This window comes from Neopelma chrysocephalum, unplaced genomic scaffold (genome assembly GCF_003984885.1).
Source record: "Neopelma chrysocephalum unplaced genomic scaffold, ASM398488v2 Primary Assembly neopelma1_23, whole genome shotgun sequence".
Taxonomy (NCBI): Eukaryota; Metazoa; Chordata; class Aves; order Passeriformes; family Pipridae; genus Neopelma; species Neopelma chrysocephalum.
The window spans coordinates 32,268,205-32,287,160 of NW_020897691.1; the positions used below are offsets into that span (position 1 = coordinate 32,268,205).

General features: G+C 38.5%; 1 protein-coding gene across 2 annotated transcripts in view; it reads right to left on the bottom strand.

The window, feature by feature from the left end:
• Positions 1–2,702: 2,702 nt before the first annotated feature.
• The window catches only part of NT5DC1 (5'-nucleotidase domain containing 1), a 137,229-nt gene continuing 120,975 nt past the window's right edge, over positions 2,703–18,956 (bottom strand). For both annotated transcript variants that reach the window (XM_027692795.1, XM_027692805.1), the window contains 2 exons: positions 16,929–17,097; positions 2,703–4,583 (listed from right to left, as the gene is read on the bottom strand). In XM_027692795.1, the coding sequence (XP_027548596.1) occupies positions 4,465–4,583; positions 16,929–17,097 (288 nt within the window). In that variant the 3' untranslated portion in view covers positions 2,703–4,464. The remainder of the gene's footprint in view (positions 4,584–16,928; positions 17,098–18,956) is intronic.

Consider the following 18,956-nt stretch of genomic DNA (forward strand, 5'->3'; position numbering starts at 1 on the left):
ATTAGTCTCTGGGTTTCCACATCATGGGATCCTAGCCTTTAATTGCTGCTTGTTCATGTATATGTATATGTATATATGTGTATCTATATATATATGTATGTATGTGGGCATTCATGCCCTTTTTTCTGGGCAGCTTTGAGGGAAAAAACAAGGATAGAAGTTCACTGCTGCCATCTCCAACACTGCTGCAGCTGCTTCAACAGCAGCCCTTCAGTAGATATTTTTGAGGCCTCTGTCAGTATAAGATAAAGAATTTTTTTATCTCTTAATTTCATAACATCCCATTTCTTTTCATAAAATTTACAAGGGCATCTTCTTTGGATTAATATACTTTACAGGCTTCTTAGCACCTGGGAGTGCACATTTAATTTCTCAGTGTGGGATGAGGTTACAGAGGATGACGTAGTAAGAATACTGCAACTCTCTGGTATTATTTTGAGATAAGGCAAGAGAAGAGTTGCTATATTCACCTGTACTTTTATTCCTCAGAGATGGTGGAGGTTTTAGAAATTTAATGTTTTAATGTAAAGCTATTAGGCACACAGAGTCACAATTTTTAGACTTCCTTTAGTACTGTGACAGAACAAGGTCTATTGAAAGTTAATGGACTTCTTTTCCTAAAATACACCCTGAAACTACTTCTCTCATAAATTTTGGACAAGAACATCTAATTTTTTCCTCCTGTATACAATGTAAGATAGTTATACCTTTCTAGCTGGCAGAATCTGCTTTGTCTGGGCCATTGGAGCTGTGGTGTGTGCTGTGCAGACTGCTATTCCATTTGTGCTGCTGCCATTTTGTGTCTTTCAACCTCTAATTTGCAGAAGGGGCTGGAAGCCATAACATGTTTTTGAAGTGGCTGTGATGGTTTCTCACCCCCATGCAAGTATTTAAAAGTCGTCATGGCCATGTGTGAGAGAACTACATATGTGCTGCAGCAGCGTGAGTGGGAAGCGTGAGGGATTATTAGCACAGTTCTGATTAAATCAGTTTAGCTGCAGCGGGGCAGAAGTTAAACGCGGTGCTTCAGATGTTTGCCCTTCTGTGAACTGTGACATCTGGCCAGCTGCAAAACCTCTGTGGTCTTGCCATGCTTGCCAGAGAACTGCTGTGGGTACCCACTTCATGCTGAAAAGATTTGTCTTACACTTTTGTCCCATATTCAAGAAAATGTTTGGTCATGCTGGCCACAGTACTAGCCCATTGACCTGTAGATAGGAATTCCCAGTTTGCCCTTTGAAGATGCTAGCAGCCTTTTAGAGCTGGAAATCTCTGAGTCTGTTTAACTTCCTGGATTCCATCTTATTTTGGCCCTAATCCAGGCTCTGTTTTCCAGTTAAGCATTTCTATTTATAATGCTTATGGAAAAACAGGATTTGTTTCTTGCACCAAAAACATTCAGAAGAAAACCTCTTTTTAATTTTTTTTTTCTCTCCTGTGACTCACCAAGGGGGTTTGATGTTCCACTTACTTAGAATTGCAGAAAACAAAATTACAGGCAACTGGATTTATGATGGGATTGAGCTTTTCCCCTGGGGTGATCTGGATTGACTACGTGCTTGCTGGAAGGGCTGCTTTGTGGCCAATTGTTAGCAATAGATGTCTGTGGCTATGCCATTGTGGTGATTATGCCATTACAGCTGGCACTCTCTGCAGAGGTAAGGTTCCTGTAGCTTAGCCATGCGCTTTCCCTCCTAAATCTGATGTTATGCATCAGCTGAAATGCTATTTGCTTCCAAGCATGTGTACAGAAATAGGTATATTTTGTTTTAAAAGTCGGTCATTTTAATGCACCAGAAAACTTGTCTTGCTTCTTCCATGGTGCTAAGGAGCAGCAGGCCCCATGCCATGCCCCCTTCCCTGGGATGTCAGAAGCAACATCTTCCCATCAGATCCCTCACTGTATGGTGCAGTGTGTGAGACTTTTATCTTCTTGCACAGAAGTGACTTTATTTCTAAACCTGACTTTCTGAGAAACCGTACAGTAAAACATCAAGGTTGTGTAAAAAAGGGTGTTTGACACTTAGGGCACTTTTGTTCCCCATGGTGGAAAAACAGAGTTGACATGGAAGCTCAGATGCTGCCTTCCCACTGTTGGCATCTCTGTTAATTTACATATTCTTAAGGTTTTTCTGTTGTTTACCTTGGTATGATTTAATGTATACTTGGCCTCAGAAAGAAAGACTTAAACCAGTTTGAGGAATGCTAATTCCCAATGTCTGTCACAAAATTTTCCTGGGAATTTCCTTAGAAATTGCTCCAGTGCTACTATACTGTCACAGACCTGGGACTCAGAGGAGCTGGAGGGCCCCATCACCCTGGGGAAGCAGCAGTCTCAGAAAACCCTGAGTCCAGCAGTACCTGGTGTCTGCCATGGATAATCTACCCATGTTTGTTTATTTAACTTCTATGCATTGGTGATGAAGAAGCCTTTAGTTCCCAGGAAGAAGCCCTATTCAGGAAACACTTGCAGTGAACTTTGCTTTGCATCAAAGATCACTTCCCTATAGGTATTAAAGATATTAATTTATTAAAGTTTTGGGTTGATTTATGCATTTTATTCTGAGTGGGTCAAGTTTTTGAACCAGCCTTGTTCAAGGCTGTAGCACAAACGTCTCCTTGCACTGCTTGGACAGTGGACAACCCTTGACTCCCTTTTTTCTTTTTGCTGCTCAGCTATAAAGTAAATTCAGAGAACATGGTTTTTTTTTCAGAAATAAATTCTCTTTACTTTAAAATTCAGACACATGTGCTTTATACCAAAACAGACACCAAAAGAGATTTGGTATTCATCTCTGGTTTTAAGCAAAACTGTGCCTTTCAAGGCTGTCTAACCAGACACAGTGATTTTAATGAATCTTTACAACTTTGTCTCCCTGCTGATGCTCAAGATAGTTTTGCAGGCACTTCAGTGACCTTTCTGTCAATAGCCTCTCATAAGAGAAGCCAAGAAATTTCAGAGATTTCCAGGGGTTAAAACAAAAAAAATGAGAAATGAGGAAAAAGCAAAGATCGTGTCTTTAGAGTGTCATGTTAAATATGGACAGATCTCTACCAATTTTCAGCCATGTGCATTTCTTCTCCCTGGCTCTTCACACCACCTCCATTTCCAATGGCTCTCCTGTTGCCACAGCCCCAACTGCCCTCCTCATTCCTCCATTGCCAATCTCTGCTTTGTAATAAGATGTGTCATTTTCACAGATTTTTAAAGAGAAGAGTCGTCAGTAAGAGGAACTTTATTTTTTGGGCAACCACTTAAGTTATTTTTCCCAAGTTTTCCTGCAGCCACAGAGTGTGGTGGCACATGGCATAATGCTTACAGTAGCTTTCTGTTATATTTTTCTTTCTCTGCTACTCTGAGGTCCTTCTGGCAGTAAGTGCAAATGGCTGGTGACAGCCTTTGTCAAAGATGGGTATATGTAATTCTTTTGATGAGCTTTGTGTTCAGTCTGTCCTTAGAATCTGCCACCTGTCCATTAAAAAAATAATGTTTCTCCACTGAGACACCAGGACCCAAGGACTTACTTAGACAATTTTCACTCTAATTTTCTTTAACAACTCAATAAGTTTTCTTTAAAAAAAAAAAAAAAGAAAAAATCCCCAACCTAGAAAAGTCAGTTCTAAATTCAGAACCACAAAAGTGTGAGGGTACACAATATGGGTTTGCACCACAACCTAGTTAGAAATTATTTGCAGAGGATTACTTGATTCAGATTAGAATTTCAATGATGCTGTAATCAGTGATCTGAGATTTTAATCTGGGTATCTCTCTGCTTAATACAAATCATATCCCTATCATGAGTCAGATTTGCTGCCAAAAACATTGATGCTAATTAAAAAATTTCAAAATAAAGTCAAGTATTACTGACTGTTACCATCTTAAGTCAAATATTTTCAGCCTAAAGTTTGTGAGGAGGAGAATGGCACTTTCATTTTCATTCCTCATCCACCTTGTTTTAAATAAAGTTTTTATCAATTTTGTTCCAATTTGCTTTATGTTTCCCTTTCAATAAATCAATGCTTAATGCTAATTTGGAAATGTTGCATATTACTTACAAGATAACTCTTCATGAAATATGGCTGAGGGTCTGGTTTGTGTCTTTCCTGGGGTTTATGGTAGCAACAGCATCACCTTACATAGGGATGTCCTCAAAAATGTAGAATGTAACTTGCATGAGCTAGTACTACTACATTTCTCTTGAAGGCTGTGGGCAGTGCATGAAAAAAGCCAACAGCCAATAGCACTTTGCGAAAGGTAGTGGTGGTTCGAAGATTTAAAGAGAAGAACGCATTGCTTATCTGTTCCAGCTGAACTAGAGAAACAAGTGAAACAGAAGTCTACACAGGAATCTGCTTTAATCCATCACTCTATTTTATGAAGCATCACACAGCATTTTCATCAATTAGCATTTGATAGCAGTTTAAGTAAGGGTCACAGGGTTATTTAAGGAAAAAGCCAACAACCTATTTCATAGTCACTGACTCCTCATTTGGCAGCAGTGCTCTTGGAGGGCTTGGATAGTACCCGGCAGTTGCAGAGCTATTTGAGGAAAATCGTGTAAATCTATAATCCAGCGGTAAATCTGCAAGACAGAAACATACCACATCTGATTAGCAGCACAGGCTGTGTCACATAAAAAAAAAGCCTGTGGTGAATAGCAGTACTTCTTAAAACCTTGAGCTGTTTGCTCACTAGCATTAGAATTCAATCAGAGTGCATGATTACACATTTATTTGATGTCTTCAGCTGTCCAAGGGATTGACTTTCAGAGTTTCAACTGCAGTAAAGCATATTCGGTTCCTTGATTGCTGAAATAATGCTAATCAGATAAAATAATTTAATCTAATGCTTAAATACTAATCAAAAATCTTCATTGAGCCTAGACAGAATTTTCCCCCAAGTACACCTTTAAGTCCATTCTTCAATTTGTCACCTCTCTCTGTTAACTCAGCAATCTACTCTAAGAGGGCTATGTTTAAAACAAAGAATCAGTTCCTTTTTTTTGTTTTTCATAGCTATTAAAGCAAGATTCTCCAAAGGCACCCACTCTTAGACCTTCTTGCAGTCCAGTGTTAACAATACAATTTTGTATCAAGCCTTCTTAGAAATCTGCACTTGTAACTTGGTGTACTCATCACTTCCAATCTGTAAAGAACACTGAATGCATTAAAATAGTTCTGAACAGTAGAAGCTTTCTTTTCTGTAGCTTTTTAAAAAAGTTTTTGCTGCCAGCAGTGATCCGCCCACCCTCACAGCAAGAAAACTGATACTTCCCGTTCTCACCTCTCAAAGTCCAAGAAACCAAACTAAAAAAACACATAAATAAAACTTCATTCAAGAAACAACTACCTTCACAATAAATGAAAAAAAATACAAAAAACCCAACAAAAAAGGGTTAGCTCCTTTCCAGGTTGTCTGCTTAGAACCAAAGCAAAACACAAAAACTATTACTCAGCTCATCTGTACAGTAAGTTACTAATTACAACTTTTTTTTTTTTTAATTTGGAGTGACTTTGGAGAGCTGATATCCTGTCACTATATGCTACATTTTTTTTTTCACTCAGCAAGTTTTATGAAATAGAAAAACATAGTTTTAGCAGTTTTGGCACAAGCAACAGGAAATCCAGTTCTGTCTTACAAGCGATTCCCAGGTAGGCACCAGTACAGCATACAGGTACAGAGTTTTAAAACCATATTAAACATAAGTATAGCAAGCAAATGAGTATTTAGATCAAGCTGAAAAATCAGAGATAGGCTGGAATAAAGTAGGAATAGGAGATAACTTGATTGGAAGAGAATTATGGTTTATCAAGTGGGTTATTTTAGCTCAAAGAAGTGCATTTTCTCATTTTGTCCAAGTCAGGGAAATCTCTGGAGTTCGTTCTCAGCATGGAAGAACAGGCAGATGTTTTTTTATCATGCAGAGGGCCCAATGGATTTACAGGCTGCTGAGTCTATTTATGACAGCTCTGTTTAAAACAAAGGTTTCAAAAATAACAAATAATAACAAAAAAGAAAGCAAATATTTCTGAATATCTTTATAAGCTATAAAAATCAAATGCCATACAGCTACTTTTACATAAAAGCTTTTACTAGCTTTTTAGTCTAGCAGTCTGGAGTCTCCCAAGAGTAGTTTAATCAAAGAGCAGCACGAATGGGGCAGACTTGCTGCGGAGTTGATTATTGCTGAAGAAAAGAACAAGTTGAATCAAAATGGTAATTTTATTGATATTTCTGGTAAACTAGCTTTACTCAATCAGCTTAAACACCAAAACCATTCTATATGCAATTCACAAGACTTCAAGAGAGAATAATCACATATTTACATATTCACCCCCCCAATTTTATTAATTTAAATATTGCTTTTGTCTCAGCAAGCTGACTTTGAAAGATGACCAGAAGATATCCATATTTAAAAATGTTGCCCAAGGCATCACTAAAAGTTGCATGAAGCATGAGATACATACTATTCTTCACCTATGAAGCAGATTTCATGTATCACATAGGAAAAAACTTCCTGTATTTCAGGTTTGTTTCCATCAGTGATTTTATGTCCTGCATCTGTTGTGTCTGCTTTGCCCAGAATATGTAACCTTTTATATATTAGTGTTTGATTTCAGTTTGATATATTTATGAGAAAGCTCTGGCCTGATCCAGAAAGGCATACTTGGAATCTGAGTGGCTATAAATAAATACACAGCGAGAAAGAGGAGCAAGTATACAGGGAAATAAAGATAGATTTTTTTTTTTGCAAAATTTAAAATAAGTTCTTTGAAAACTCTTCAATTTAAAATAAATCACAGCTGCCCTAGATCGAAGAAGTATTATGTGAATTGTACACCAAAGCTCAATACAGCTTCTTCTTATGTAAAAGGCAATGGTATCACTAGGTCCAGCAATACTGGCTCATCAACAAAGAACAACAATACAGGTCTAGAGTCTGTCTCCTGCACATACAAGCAATTAATTTCATGTCTATTCTTATTCCATGTTATCACTGATGATACAGATGAGAAATATGCAGCTTTAGGGGAAGCCATACGAGGACTGGCTGATGTCACTTGGTCTGTTCAGCCTGGAGAAGACTGAGGGGAGACCTCACGGCAGTCTACAACTTCCTTGTGAGGTTTAAGTGGAGGTCCAGGCACCAATCTCTTCACTCTTGTGACCAGAGATAGGACCTCATGGAATGGCATGAAGGTGTGTCAGGAGAACTTTAGATTGGATATTAGAAATTGATACTTCACCCAGAGGGTGGTTGAGCACTGTAACAGGGCCTTAGGGAAATGATCATACCTGACAGAGCTCAAGAATTGTTTGGACAATGCTCTCAGGCACATTTTCTGACTCTTGGATCTGTCCTGTGCATGGCCAGGAGCTGGACTCGATGATCCTAATGGGTCCCTTCCAACTCAGGATATTCTATGATTCTATGAGCTCCATTTTGCTAAAATGAAATGCTTGCACAGACCATGGCTTGATGCAAAAGCATGCAAAAAATAAGACACGGTATTTGATAATAAAGCCAGTCTTAGGAAAAAAATAGTTGCTTATTTCCAAGTTGTTGTTTTCCTAGTATTTGTGCCAGTAAATTCTTCAGATTTTGCTGCTATGTGTGCTCACAGCTGCTGCTGTTGTGGCAGACCTTTTCATCTTGGCATCCACTTCTCACCTAACCCTGATGAAGAGTCATAAATTAGGCAGGGGGCAGACAACTAGTCCTCTCTGAGATATAATTTGACAGTGAGGCTCTAATCAGTCCTAACCTACACTGATAATGAATTCAGCATTCATCCAATATTGCCATTATCATAAAAAGAAACCCAAACAAACTTGAACAAACTAAACAGCTTGAGGCTGGAAGAATGAACTATCTGGCTTTACCCAATTGCTTCAGAATCACAGTCCCAGAGTTTTTCTATCATTCTTAGGTAATTCCACTCAAATTAATTTTTTTCCAAGACAAATAGGATATTCACTTTTAGAGCCAAAGACTCCTAGAAGTCAGACATGGAGGGTCTCAAGGTCCTTTTCTAGATCTGACAGAAATGCCAGTTATTAGATGCATAACCCTGAATTTCTGTCCCATTCCTTTCTTTGCTCCCACATCAGCCTGAGTGCAAGTGAGTGATGAAAACTGGTTTCCTTTACAGTGATCATTCAGTGTTACTAGCATTTCCCAATGGCTTGGGCAACTCTCCCAGGTTACATGCCTTAGCCTTAGCTCAGAAACAGAACCCCTGCCCTGCCCTACCTCATTACCAGCAGTCCTGGTGTAAACAAAATAACAGTGATGATGACAGTAACCACTGTCATTTACTGTGTTCCAGTTATCCAGAACCAGGTATTAAGTCACATTAATTACAACACTATGTTCTGATGCTTAGGTATACCCATATCCATGCATATACTTAGGTGTTACGGATGGATTTATATCACAGTTACAAAGCTGACAATACCTCAGTGTCTGTGTGATGTGCAATTAGTGTAAACCAACTAAATGAAAGCCACAAGCTTTTATCAGAGGAAGACTTGGAGTTCCACCCACAAGGAAGGAAAAGAAACCACACGAAGAAGGAAAAATGTAATATTCTGGATGAGTGATCAGGAAAATATTTGAGTAACTGAATGGAAGACAATTATAATCTAATCCAGACACAGGCCTGGTCGATAAACTTAATACTCTTGGCTAATCAGTGTGGTGGGTTTTTTTTTGTTCTGTTTGGGATTTGTTTGGTTTTTTTTGAGACTTTTTTGAACAAACCAATACACTAAACAAACAAAATCTTAACTAAGTGCTTTAGATGGATGGCATTTTTTTTCAGTTAAAAGCACAGTCCAAGACTGAAACAGATTTCTCCCAAAATACACAGCAGAAATGTCAGGAATCATTTTTCAGTATTGACCAACAAAAGCAAAGCCAACATTTTTATATTGTGACACCACTGCAGCATCTCCGTGATGAGTGAGAAGCTCTACAGAAAGCTGAACTCCCCTCCCCTCTCTGAGGTCTGTTCCCCGCCAGTCAGCAGGGCTGAAGCCAGATGCTGCAAAAGCCGCCTAATAAAGAGCAGGGTTGTGTTCTTAAGTGAATCCAAATATATCCTCCTGATTATCAACAAGGAAAAGACCCAGGGAGGAAAACGAAAACCTTGTTAGTGATACCCAAGTTTGAAAAAATTCTTTAAACTGCTTAATTGTGTCAAATCTCAAAAAACAGAGTCAAAGCTCTATCTTACATCCATCTCATCATCCAGATGGTGTAAACTGTAGGGGCAGACCATCAGCCAGCATAAATTCTTTTGCTTTTACAGGATTTCCTATATTTTACACTGGCTTAGAAACTTTATCATAAGTCTTTTACTATATTTCAAACTTGCTGTTGAAAGCAAATATTAATTTCTTAATGATAACAACTTCTAATAACAATTTTTTAACAGTGGGGTAAGAACAACTTCTGCAGGGGAATCCACCAGTTTGGATGTGCCATCGAGTGATCTGACTTGCCAGTCTGCAGGTAAACTGTAACAGGCATTATTTTTTCTTAAATACTAAATGTTTTTATCTCCTGAGCCATTCTATTTTATAACAGGCAAAGCAGTGCTTGCACTAAAAGCTCAGGATGTAAGGGAGGATACTAATAGCAAAAAGAAAAAAAACAACAAGGTTACAAGTAGATTTATCTGATAGCAGTTATTTTTAGAAAAATTTCTAAGGCTGATTTTCCTAAACAGGAGGTCAGATGTTTGCTGTACTAAAACAAAGCTCCTGAAAGAGTGAAGTCAGCATGAGGAAAGCTTTCCTTCTGTCAATAACATAAAAGTAATTGCTGCTGTCTGCATATTCTATGACTCAAAAGTTGGAGAGGAGGAGGGTATCCGTGCAGTGTCGTATGGGGACTCTTCAGTATAGGAACTCTCTATATATACGCTCTATAGGAGAAAGATTCTGAGTTTAGATATAGTTGGCAATATGAGCCACTGCAGTTTATTCCCAGACATGCATAAACAAAGAAATCTAAATCTAATCTAAAACTAGACTAATTCAAAGGGCAGGTTTGCTGCTTTAATTGCACTTAAATAAGAGCTTTTGCCAACACAGGTGTATTGGTCAGAGATCATGCCTGAGGCATTGCCAGCAGACATTTGTGGCATGAGCCTGGCCTAAACAAGAGCTTCACTGCCACTGGGGTTTTATCGCTGGTTACTCTTCTGTGGTATCTAACAAAAAAGACAGTGACATTGGAGAAAACCCAAGTGGCAAACTGCAGGCAGATGTGCAGCAGCAGCACTTTCACTACCAGAGTTTTGCAGAGGGATGAGTGCCTGGGGGGATGGAATGACCATCCCATCGTGGCTGTTGTGATTGTTCGTGGTGTGCAGTTTCACTACCATTATCTCGGGAATAACAATTCACATTACTTTGGGTCTACCCTATGTCCAAGAGATTGCTGACCCCTTCTTGAACAAAACAGCTGTGCACAAGGCTGAACTCACAGCTGAGCCTGATAAGAGTCTGAAGTGAAGGAAAGCCTTAGAAATTCCTTTGCTGTTTTGGGTTAAATGAGAAAACTCATTATTTGTATGGTAGGAAAATTTATCTCATTTTTGTTTTAGTTTAAATGGTGACTTTTAGAGATCTTTTAAGAAAATAGCCCTTTGTGGTTCTTTGCTTGATCTGGAACTGATCACAAGAAAATATTGGACTACGATATTTTTAAATATTTAGATGAAGTCTTAATCTAAAAAAATCCTAAGGGAATGCAAAGATCCTACTAGGAAGTGCTACTCTTTCAGGGATCTGTTAATTCATTTCTATGTGAATGACTCCATCTGGATCTTAGGGCAGTAGAAAGGGCTTTTGAGGTAAATCGAAGAACTTAGCCTGGAAACAAGCAATGGTTTGAGCTGACAGGCGTTTCTGATTGATAAGAAAAGAAATAAGTTGCATTTTGAGACTGTGAAGGAGCTACATTAAGACAAATGCAGAGATGATACACCCCTTTACTTTCATTTTGAGGTAAACTCAGCAAGATCAACCTTCCTCTCCAAATTTGGGTTAACCTCATCATGTTCTTGTAAAACAAATGTTTTCTTTCCCTTTCCATAATTTTTCCTCTGGATGGGTGACAAACATTGTTTATCTTAAAGCAAAAATCCACACACAGACACACATGAAGACAAGGCCTACGTTGTTTTTTTGTATGTGTATTACCATCTTAATCCAGAGGACGCATATTAGGCACCAATCCAGAGTACATAAATGCTTTTTCTTGCACATGAGAGGTTGCAGATTATGTGAAATTTCAACCTGGTCAAAGTATTATTTCCAATACTTTCTGACTTACCTATTTTCACTGTTCTCACACTGAAAAATTATCAAACTTTGTATTACAACCAGGTTTTTCAAAGCAGCAATCTAAACCCATCCCATAAGCCTGCAATCCAGTCAAAACCCAATTATAGTTTTAATTACAGCCTGCAAATGAAATTATGCTGCCTGAGTTGAAGGATAGCTTTAAAGCAGAAATGACTGAGTGGTTCTCCCTTTCTTAATGAGTTGCTCATGAGTTCTCCCTTTAATCTTTTAGAGGTGGCTGTACTTTGACATCTCACAGAGCCGGATAACGATGGCAGGAACATTTCTCTCAGCTATTGGCAAGGAAGTAATCTTTTGGGTTCTGCATGATTTGACATGGCCTTCAGGGGCACAAGTCAATACACCTTTCTGGAAGAAGGAAAGGTGGAACAAATTGTAATACACTGAATACTGTCCTTTCCACACAGAAAATTACTATCAAGTAGTCAAATCCTGTAGTAAAGTTGGGGTCTCAAACCCTTAGGGGAATAGCTGGGTCCTGAAGACTTCTTAGAAGATAATTCTGATTTATTGAACAATAATTTGTTATGGTTAAAATGTAGCTTGTTGTTGGTTTTAGTTGTATTTTGCAGCTGAAAAAATAAATGCATTATATTTGCTGGTTGTGTTGGACATGTTTTTCTTTCTCTTAAAAGAAGAACATTGAATCTAGTTTCCTGGAACAGATGAATCTGATTTACATTATCTGATGCCTCTCAACTGACATATAAAGCAAGATGCTGTTCATATATACAGAACATGTATCTTCTCCCTAGTCAGTTATCTTTATCTGTTTTTTTCCTTGCATGAAACCTCCGAACCAGAAAACCCTAGAAACGTTGCTGTTGGTAAGTAAAAGCACGATAGTAAGATAAGGCATTAAATATAAAAGGTTACTGCTAATTAGCAATACATAATATATATAGTTCTATATGTTTAAAGAAATTATTGTATTATTTGAATAAGAGTACATAATTATCAATCTAGCTACAGGAAAGACTAATTTAATTTTAATAGGAACTGGACTTAACTTTGAATGATGTAATGTCAATGAAAAAAACATAGAACTTATGTGTTAAAATATGGGGGATTTTTGGTTTTACTTCAGCAACAATTATGAATGATGCTGTTCATGATATAGAAATGAGTATATGGCTACATGCTTAGTGAAGTTCATGATTCCTGGGGTAATAGTTGATTCCTTAAGGGCATCCACCTTTAAAATACATATAGAAGATGGTGTGTAAAGTTTGCAATTCATAGTTGATCTGTGATGGGCAGACCCGTGTATTTGCAACCCACACGCTGCCAGTTCTGGAGCCCCAGCCACGTCTGCCTTGGGCTTTCCGTTGTGCAGATAATTTGCAACTCTAAGCAGAAACATGAACTTCTTTGTCATGGTTCACTGGCAATTTTATCATTATTTTTATACAGCAAGCAGGATGATGACTCAAACTCCTGCAGAAAGTGGCAGGGTGCAGATCTGTAGGTATCTTTAAAGAGACAGATTTGATAAATTATAACAGAGATTTTTCTCTTGTTCTAGCTAACTGAAATAACAATAATGCATGAAGAAAAACTTTTGCAGCCATATGGGCAAGCCCTGATAAGATTTCATATGGCATGCAAGATTTAAAAAAATGTATTATCCTCATGGATGACACAAGCTTGATTATCAGACCTCCAAAGTGTGAAATGAACTCTGCCTCCATAAAACATTTTACATTTTATTTGCACTACTTCTTATCTGAAATGAAACTCTCTTGAGCCGCTACATCACTCAATGTCGTATTCTTTCTTGCGGCAATTTTTAATCCTATAACCAACCTCATCATTCAGTGGTTATGAGACAAGTTCAGGAGATTAGGTTAACAATCATGAAATTAAAAAAAAAAAAAGTTTTTTGTGTTCTCCTTATTAGGATTTAGAGCCCACTTTCTTTAGCTTTTCTTTGCAATGAAGAACAAAAAAACCTTCCAAAATTCCCTCTAAGCTCTAAAACTCCTCCTGCAATTTTTTGAAGTGGGACTTTTATAAAACTACCAACGGTAATGAGATCAAAAGGAAAAGCATTAACTTGAAATATGCATATCATTTTTGGTATCGAAGAACTGTTAATCAAATAACCATCTGAAATGGTATTTTTGAAATTATTGAAATTATTGTTGGGTTATTATTATGGGTATCTGGAAATTTGATCAAACGGTCAAAGAGTAGTGGACACCTTCCTTGAAGTTAAAGTTCGGATTACTCAGGTAGGATAAAAAAGAACAATCCACTTCTACTTGGCTCATACCTAACTTTCTGAAGTGGAGAAGGACGTCCTAGAAACTGTGGTTTATGCAAAATGCTGTTTTTCAGAGAGATCCCTACACCTTTTAATTTTCCTGTGGGAGCTCTAATGTAACATTCCCACAGTAATGGATCCTGGTATGGAAAATCTGTCTTATGATATCATTGTGCCTGAAAATGGTCAAAATCTGTAAGGGAGCTGTAAATGAGGAGAGATTCAATAGTAGAAAAGTGGAGAAACAGATGGATTTGTGAATGAGACGTAGAATAGGAGTAGGGGCATGGGTTTCTACTATTTTATTAACCATGTACTGTCAATATAGCCTGTATCTGATTTGGACCCTAAACTGAGAAATACACACAGAAGATCTCCTTTGGGCAATTGTAGCAATAAGCAAAATATACTTTCTCATGCACAAGGAAAATGCCAATTTCTTTCTCTCCAGGGGTTCTCAGGGGAGTTTAGATGACAAACTGCAATGCAGTAATATGTAATCCCACTAATACCTTCCTTGCCAGAGGTGAGAATAAGTTCAGCATTTCTGATGCATCTTTGAATGCAAATCCCTTTTTAGTCAGATACTGAATTTCCAATTTGTGTACATGCTTTGTTATTTTATACTTTGAATGGACAAGAACTCCAGCAGCAGCATTCCTTATAATACTCTTTTCTACAATGCCCTTTGGTAACATTGAGATTGTAGACTTTAGTCACATGCATAAATTCTTCAGGTGAAATTATCAGAAGCCACCTGCACCAAACTTACAACATGTTGCTGAAGAATAGGATGGTCAAAGTTTTTTCTATCCCAATTTCTCAATTCAGATCTATAGCTTATTTTTATTTTTTTGCATATTTCCTCTCTTTAAAAAAGAGAGAAACAGGCTTGAAGGGCTTTATTACCCAAAATTAATTTCGGATAACTCTCTGAATTCTCATATGAATTTTGATGAAAACTGAGTTATTTTTGTAAAACATTGCTAGTATTCAATAATGTTGAATACTTTTTGGAGTAATCTTTTTCAATGAAAAATGTGCCTTGAGAAGTAAACCAAGTTGTTTTTTGTGCAGAAGATACATGTTGCACCCAAACAACAAGAACCAGTTTTGAAGTTAGCACTGCAGCAATTGTCTGCATTTCACCAAATATTTTTGCAGATCGCAAGCTGTTGGGATACTTACTTGTATGTGGCTCTTACACTTGCTCACATAGATGTACAAAAGCCAGGTCAGACATTGTTGATAGAGAAGCTCTGGTCAAACCCCAGCTCATAGGAGGCTGTAGCACATCTCCAGTGAGGTGGCAGCTTGTTTGGCGGGGTCAGGTTGATCCAGGTGCTGCCAAGGCTGAGCCAGCTGGTGGCCTGGAGCTGAGCTTGCCATCAGCGCACCACTGGTTGGAAGCTGGGCTCATATGGTTGGCATGCCAGTGGCTGGGAGCTGGGCTCATATGGCCAGCATGTAGATAACTAGGAGCTGGACTTGCATGGCCAGCATGCCAGCAGCCTGGCTGCACGTTTGGGCTGAGAGAATCTTAACGAAAGGCCTGTGTTTTTGCAGCTTGGCAGTGGAAAGTCCTCTGCTGGCAATTAAAGCAGATGAATAGAAAAGAGAAAGCTGGAGCACATCAAACTCACATAACCTGTTTCAATCTCTTCTAACTGGCTATTCCCAAATAGCTGCAGCTAAGCTATGAACTTACAACTGCAGCCAAAAACTTCAGGGCTTGGCAAAGCAGGGTCTTTCACAGCTTGCTGTGACAGGAGTCAGACAAGGTATTCAAAAGGAGTCAGAAATTCCTCAGCATCCATAATAATGAACATCTGCTCTTCCACACAAACAAACAAGAAATACCTCTCTCTGTAAGAAAGCAGCAATGTTCTTGTACCTGCAGCTTTAAGTCTGCTTTCGAGCACACAGCTGCAAGTTAAAAATGCTATTTCTCCTGTGTCCTTTAGCACTGCGGTTTAACTTTCATAGACATCAGCGCCTGCCCCAGCAGTGGTTCAGCGCAGAGACGGACAGCACACAGTGTCCCTCCTAATGGAGAAACAGGCTTTGCAAGAGCTCCGCTGCCGATGACAGGCAGCTATCCTACTCACTATCTACCCAGATATGTCCTTATGGTTCTCACCCCTTCATCTGTAGCTGGAAAGTTGGTGGTACATTTGTGGTTGAGAGCTCTTGCTAGTCCTGCAAACTGAGCTGTGGTTATGGGAGCTGGTTGGGAGGCAGAGTTTCAGAGTGTGACTGACTGATGTGTTTTGTCTTAGCCAACACTTCCAAAGCAAGCCACAGGATGGCCATGGAAAAGTATTAGATGGGAGTTTTACAGAAGTTATCCCTCTGTTGGCATTTTCCCTTGGTATATTCTGGCTTTGTACCTTTACGCTGAAATACAGACTGCAAAATGGCAAATTATCAGAAGCATAAATAAATTGTGGCTCTGTATGGCTGCTCTGTTTTGAGATATCCTTACAATGTAAGTGCATGTGTAAAATATGATTGCAAAGAACAGGTCTATCATGTGTCCTGTTGTAGAAATAACTGCTGGGCAAGTCTGAAATGCTCTCTTGCAACAAACCTTTTACTCCTTGGTCTTATGCATGAAGTAGGCAACAGATGCTGAACAGAGGGATTAGTAAACTAAATGCTTGCTGTGTTCTTCATACAGCTAAGCACCTCATTCATGTAATAATTTGTTTATCTCTTTAGGTACAGGTATCGACAAAATTCAGTACTGCAAAATGACAGACTGAGGATATATAGATAGAGGGTCTTCACCACCCCTTTATGATCCACTGACATGTATGGCAGTTGCAAAGTTATAGTGAGCTGACTGAGGAAGTATAACAAGACAGATTAGAGGGAAACATATTTGGAAGTAAAAAAACCTCAAGTGACTTTGTATGTGTTTGTTTCCTAATCTAATTCACCATCGAAAGTAGAAACAGCAAGATACTTGGTCAGAGGAAATCCTCACCAAGTTCAGGAACTAATCTACCATCTGTTAAATGTTGTATCCTATTTCTAACAGGGCATAAATTAAACATCTAATATTCGCAGAGACAAACAAAAAACCTGCGTGTATTGGACAACAATTAAAAGCACAAACATCAAAGTAATCAATGGCCACTTGCACTGTTGCAAGATATGAACAAAGTATTTCCAATGTATTTTAGATACATGTAATCTCAAAACCAGATCTTCAGCATTACCAATTTCCTATGAATACTACATGTTCATTAGAAAAAAAAACCCCACCATCTTCCTTACCTGCTATTGCTTCAAGACTAGGGATTGCAATAGTGCTGTAAGTGCTAATACATTTACAGGACCACGTGTGAACTAAGGTTTCCTCTGCATTTTCCAGGCCTGGTACTCTGTCCATGAAGAAAGAGCCCCACTGTTTAGATACAAAGTAAGGAGCTTTGAGCTCATCTCCCTGAAAGAAAAATAAATAAATATGTAAGCTCAAAAAAACACCCCCCAAAAAAACCCCCAAAAAACTTCTTTATCCATCCACAAGCATTAGTTTAAGGAACTCTAGTTTCTAGGAAACCTGTATTGTATCTCAGGAGTAATATGACTTTAAAATATAACGAAAGACAGTAACAGTCTTCCTCTCAAAAGTCCCCAAGCTTCTCTTTATGCAATTAATGGATTCCTTAGGACACAAAAAGTTAACTTTAAATATTTTTCCCTTAAAAAAAACTTCCATTTTCCTGTTTTTCTCTTTTAGATAGTGTGAATTGCCTGCTGCCCTTCTCCGCTGGAGATGCTGGGTAGCTGCGGCACAGACTGTAACACATCCTGGATGTCCTCCTCGGGGAAAGGGAGCTTCCTGGTGCTGAATGGAGTAACTGTGATGTATGGCACCTGTGTTATCTGTTTCTGAGCTGAGGAAAGAGTGAAAACAGAGCCACAGAATCCATGGAGAGCCACTCAGTTGTCTAGCAAATTCTGAAAAATTGATTTTTTTCATGTATATTTTCAGAAAACAACATCTAGACTAATCATGTTTTAAAGAAAGCACTAACACAACATTGGGAAAACTGATTTTTTACCACTTCCTCCTGCAACCTGTTATATACTGTCATGAGGAATCAGAGACAAAAAATCCAGGAGACATCTACAGAAAGATGATAAACTGGAAAAATCCCTGTGAACTACGTTACAGAAAATCTGTTAAAGTCATTTGAGTGCAAAGTAACTTCTCAGACCTTCAAAGCATAGAACAGATATCGTAGTGTGCCTCCAGATTTGTGAACTTTTGTACTTGATTTTCCATTTAACCCCTTTCTAAATAGTTTTGAGAATCTGCTGGAATCATTTGTGTTTATAACAGAGGCCTGTATCTTTTGATCACAAGAAAGCTGTTGATCCACCCAAACAGACCACGTCAGCAAACACAGAACCATTTTTTTGTGAGTCTGTGTAACAGTTTTTCCTCTGAGCATGTCTGGGGGTGAGGAGGAAGTATGATTTCAACAAATATAGATATTAGTTTCTGTCTTCTGATGTAAATAAGTTGAAAAAAACCTCCTATCTTTTGTTTCAAAGCAAGAATTTAATTTAAGTCCCGGGCTTTTTGTGTTGTTTGTTTTTTTTTTTTCCCTTACACAAAGGGACAGCATGTCACTTTTTTTGCCAAATCTCATCTTTCTCTTTCCATGCAAATCCCAGGTCTCTACATCAGTTATAATTAAATGTAGATGCTGTGCTGACTTAAAATCCATTTGCTAGCTGAATGACATATGCAGAAAAATCTTCAGCTGTTCAGGTGATTAATCGAAACAGCAATCCCAGTACTGGCCCATACAAGCCTTTGCACAAAAGACAGGGCCTTGTTTATTGACAAGAGAAAAATTGTGAGGGTCTTGCTTTTTGAAATGCATGGTTGGTTCAACAGACAATTAAAAATGCAACCTTAGGACATGAACTGATTTTTTCAGAGGTTTGAATCTCACCATGGGAATTTCTTCCTTACTAAGAGGGGGGAATTACGTCTTGGATTTACAACCCAGGCCCTTAGTAAAACCAAATCCAATTAGATATAAGACTTGTTATCAAGTCACCTAGTAGAGAGGTCCCATCATCATAAGCCATTGCTACTGGCTTGTCTCCACATTACAGGGCAGGTTTGGCAGGCTAAATCTTGATTTCAAATCTGAAAAGAGCTGTCAAAACTTTGCCCACATCATTAGGAAGCATCAGACATCGCTCCCACTGCCATCCCTACCTGAAGTCCATGAAGTGTCCATATCTCACGGGCAGCTCACATAGCCTGCAATAAGGACAGGC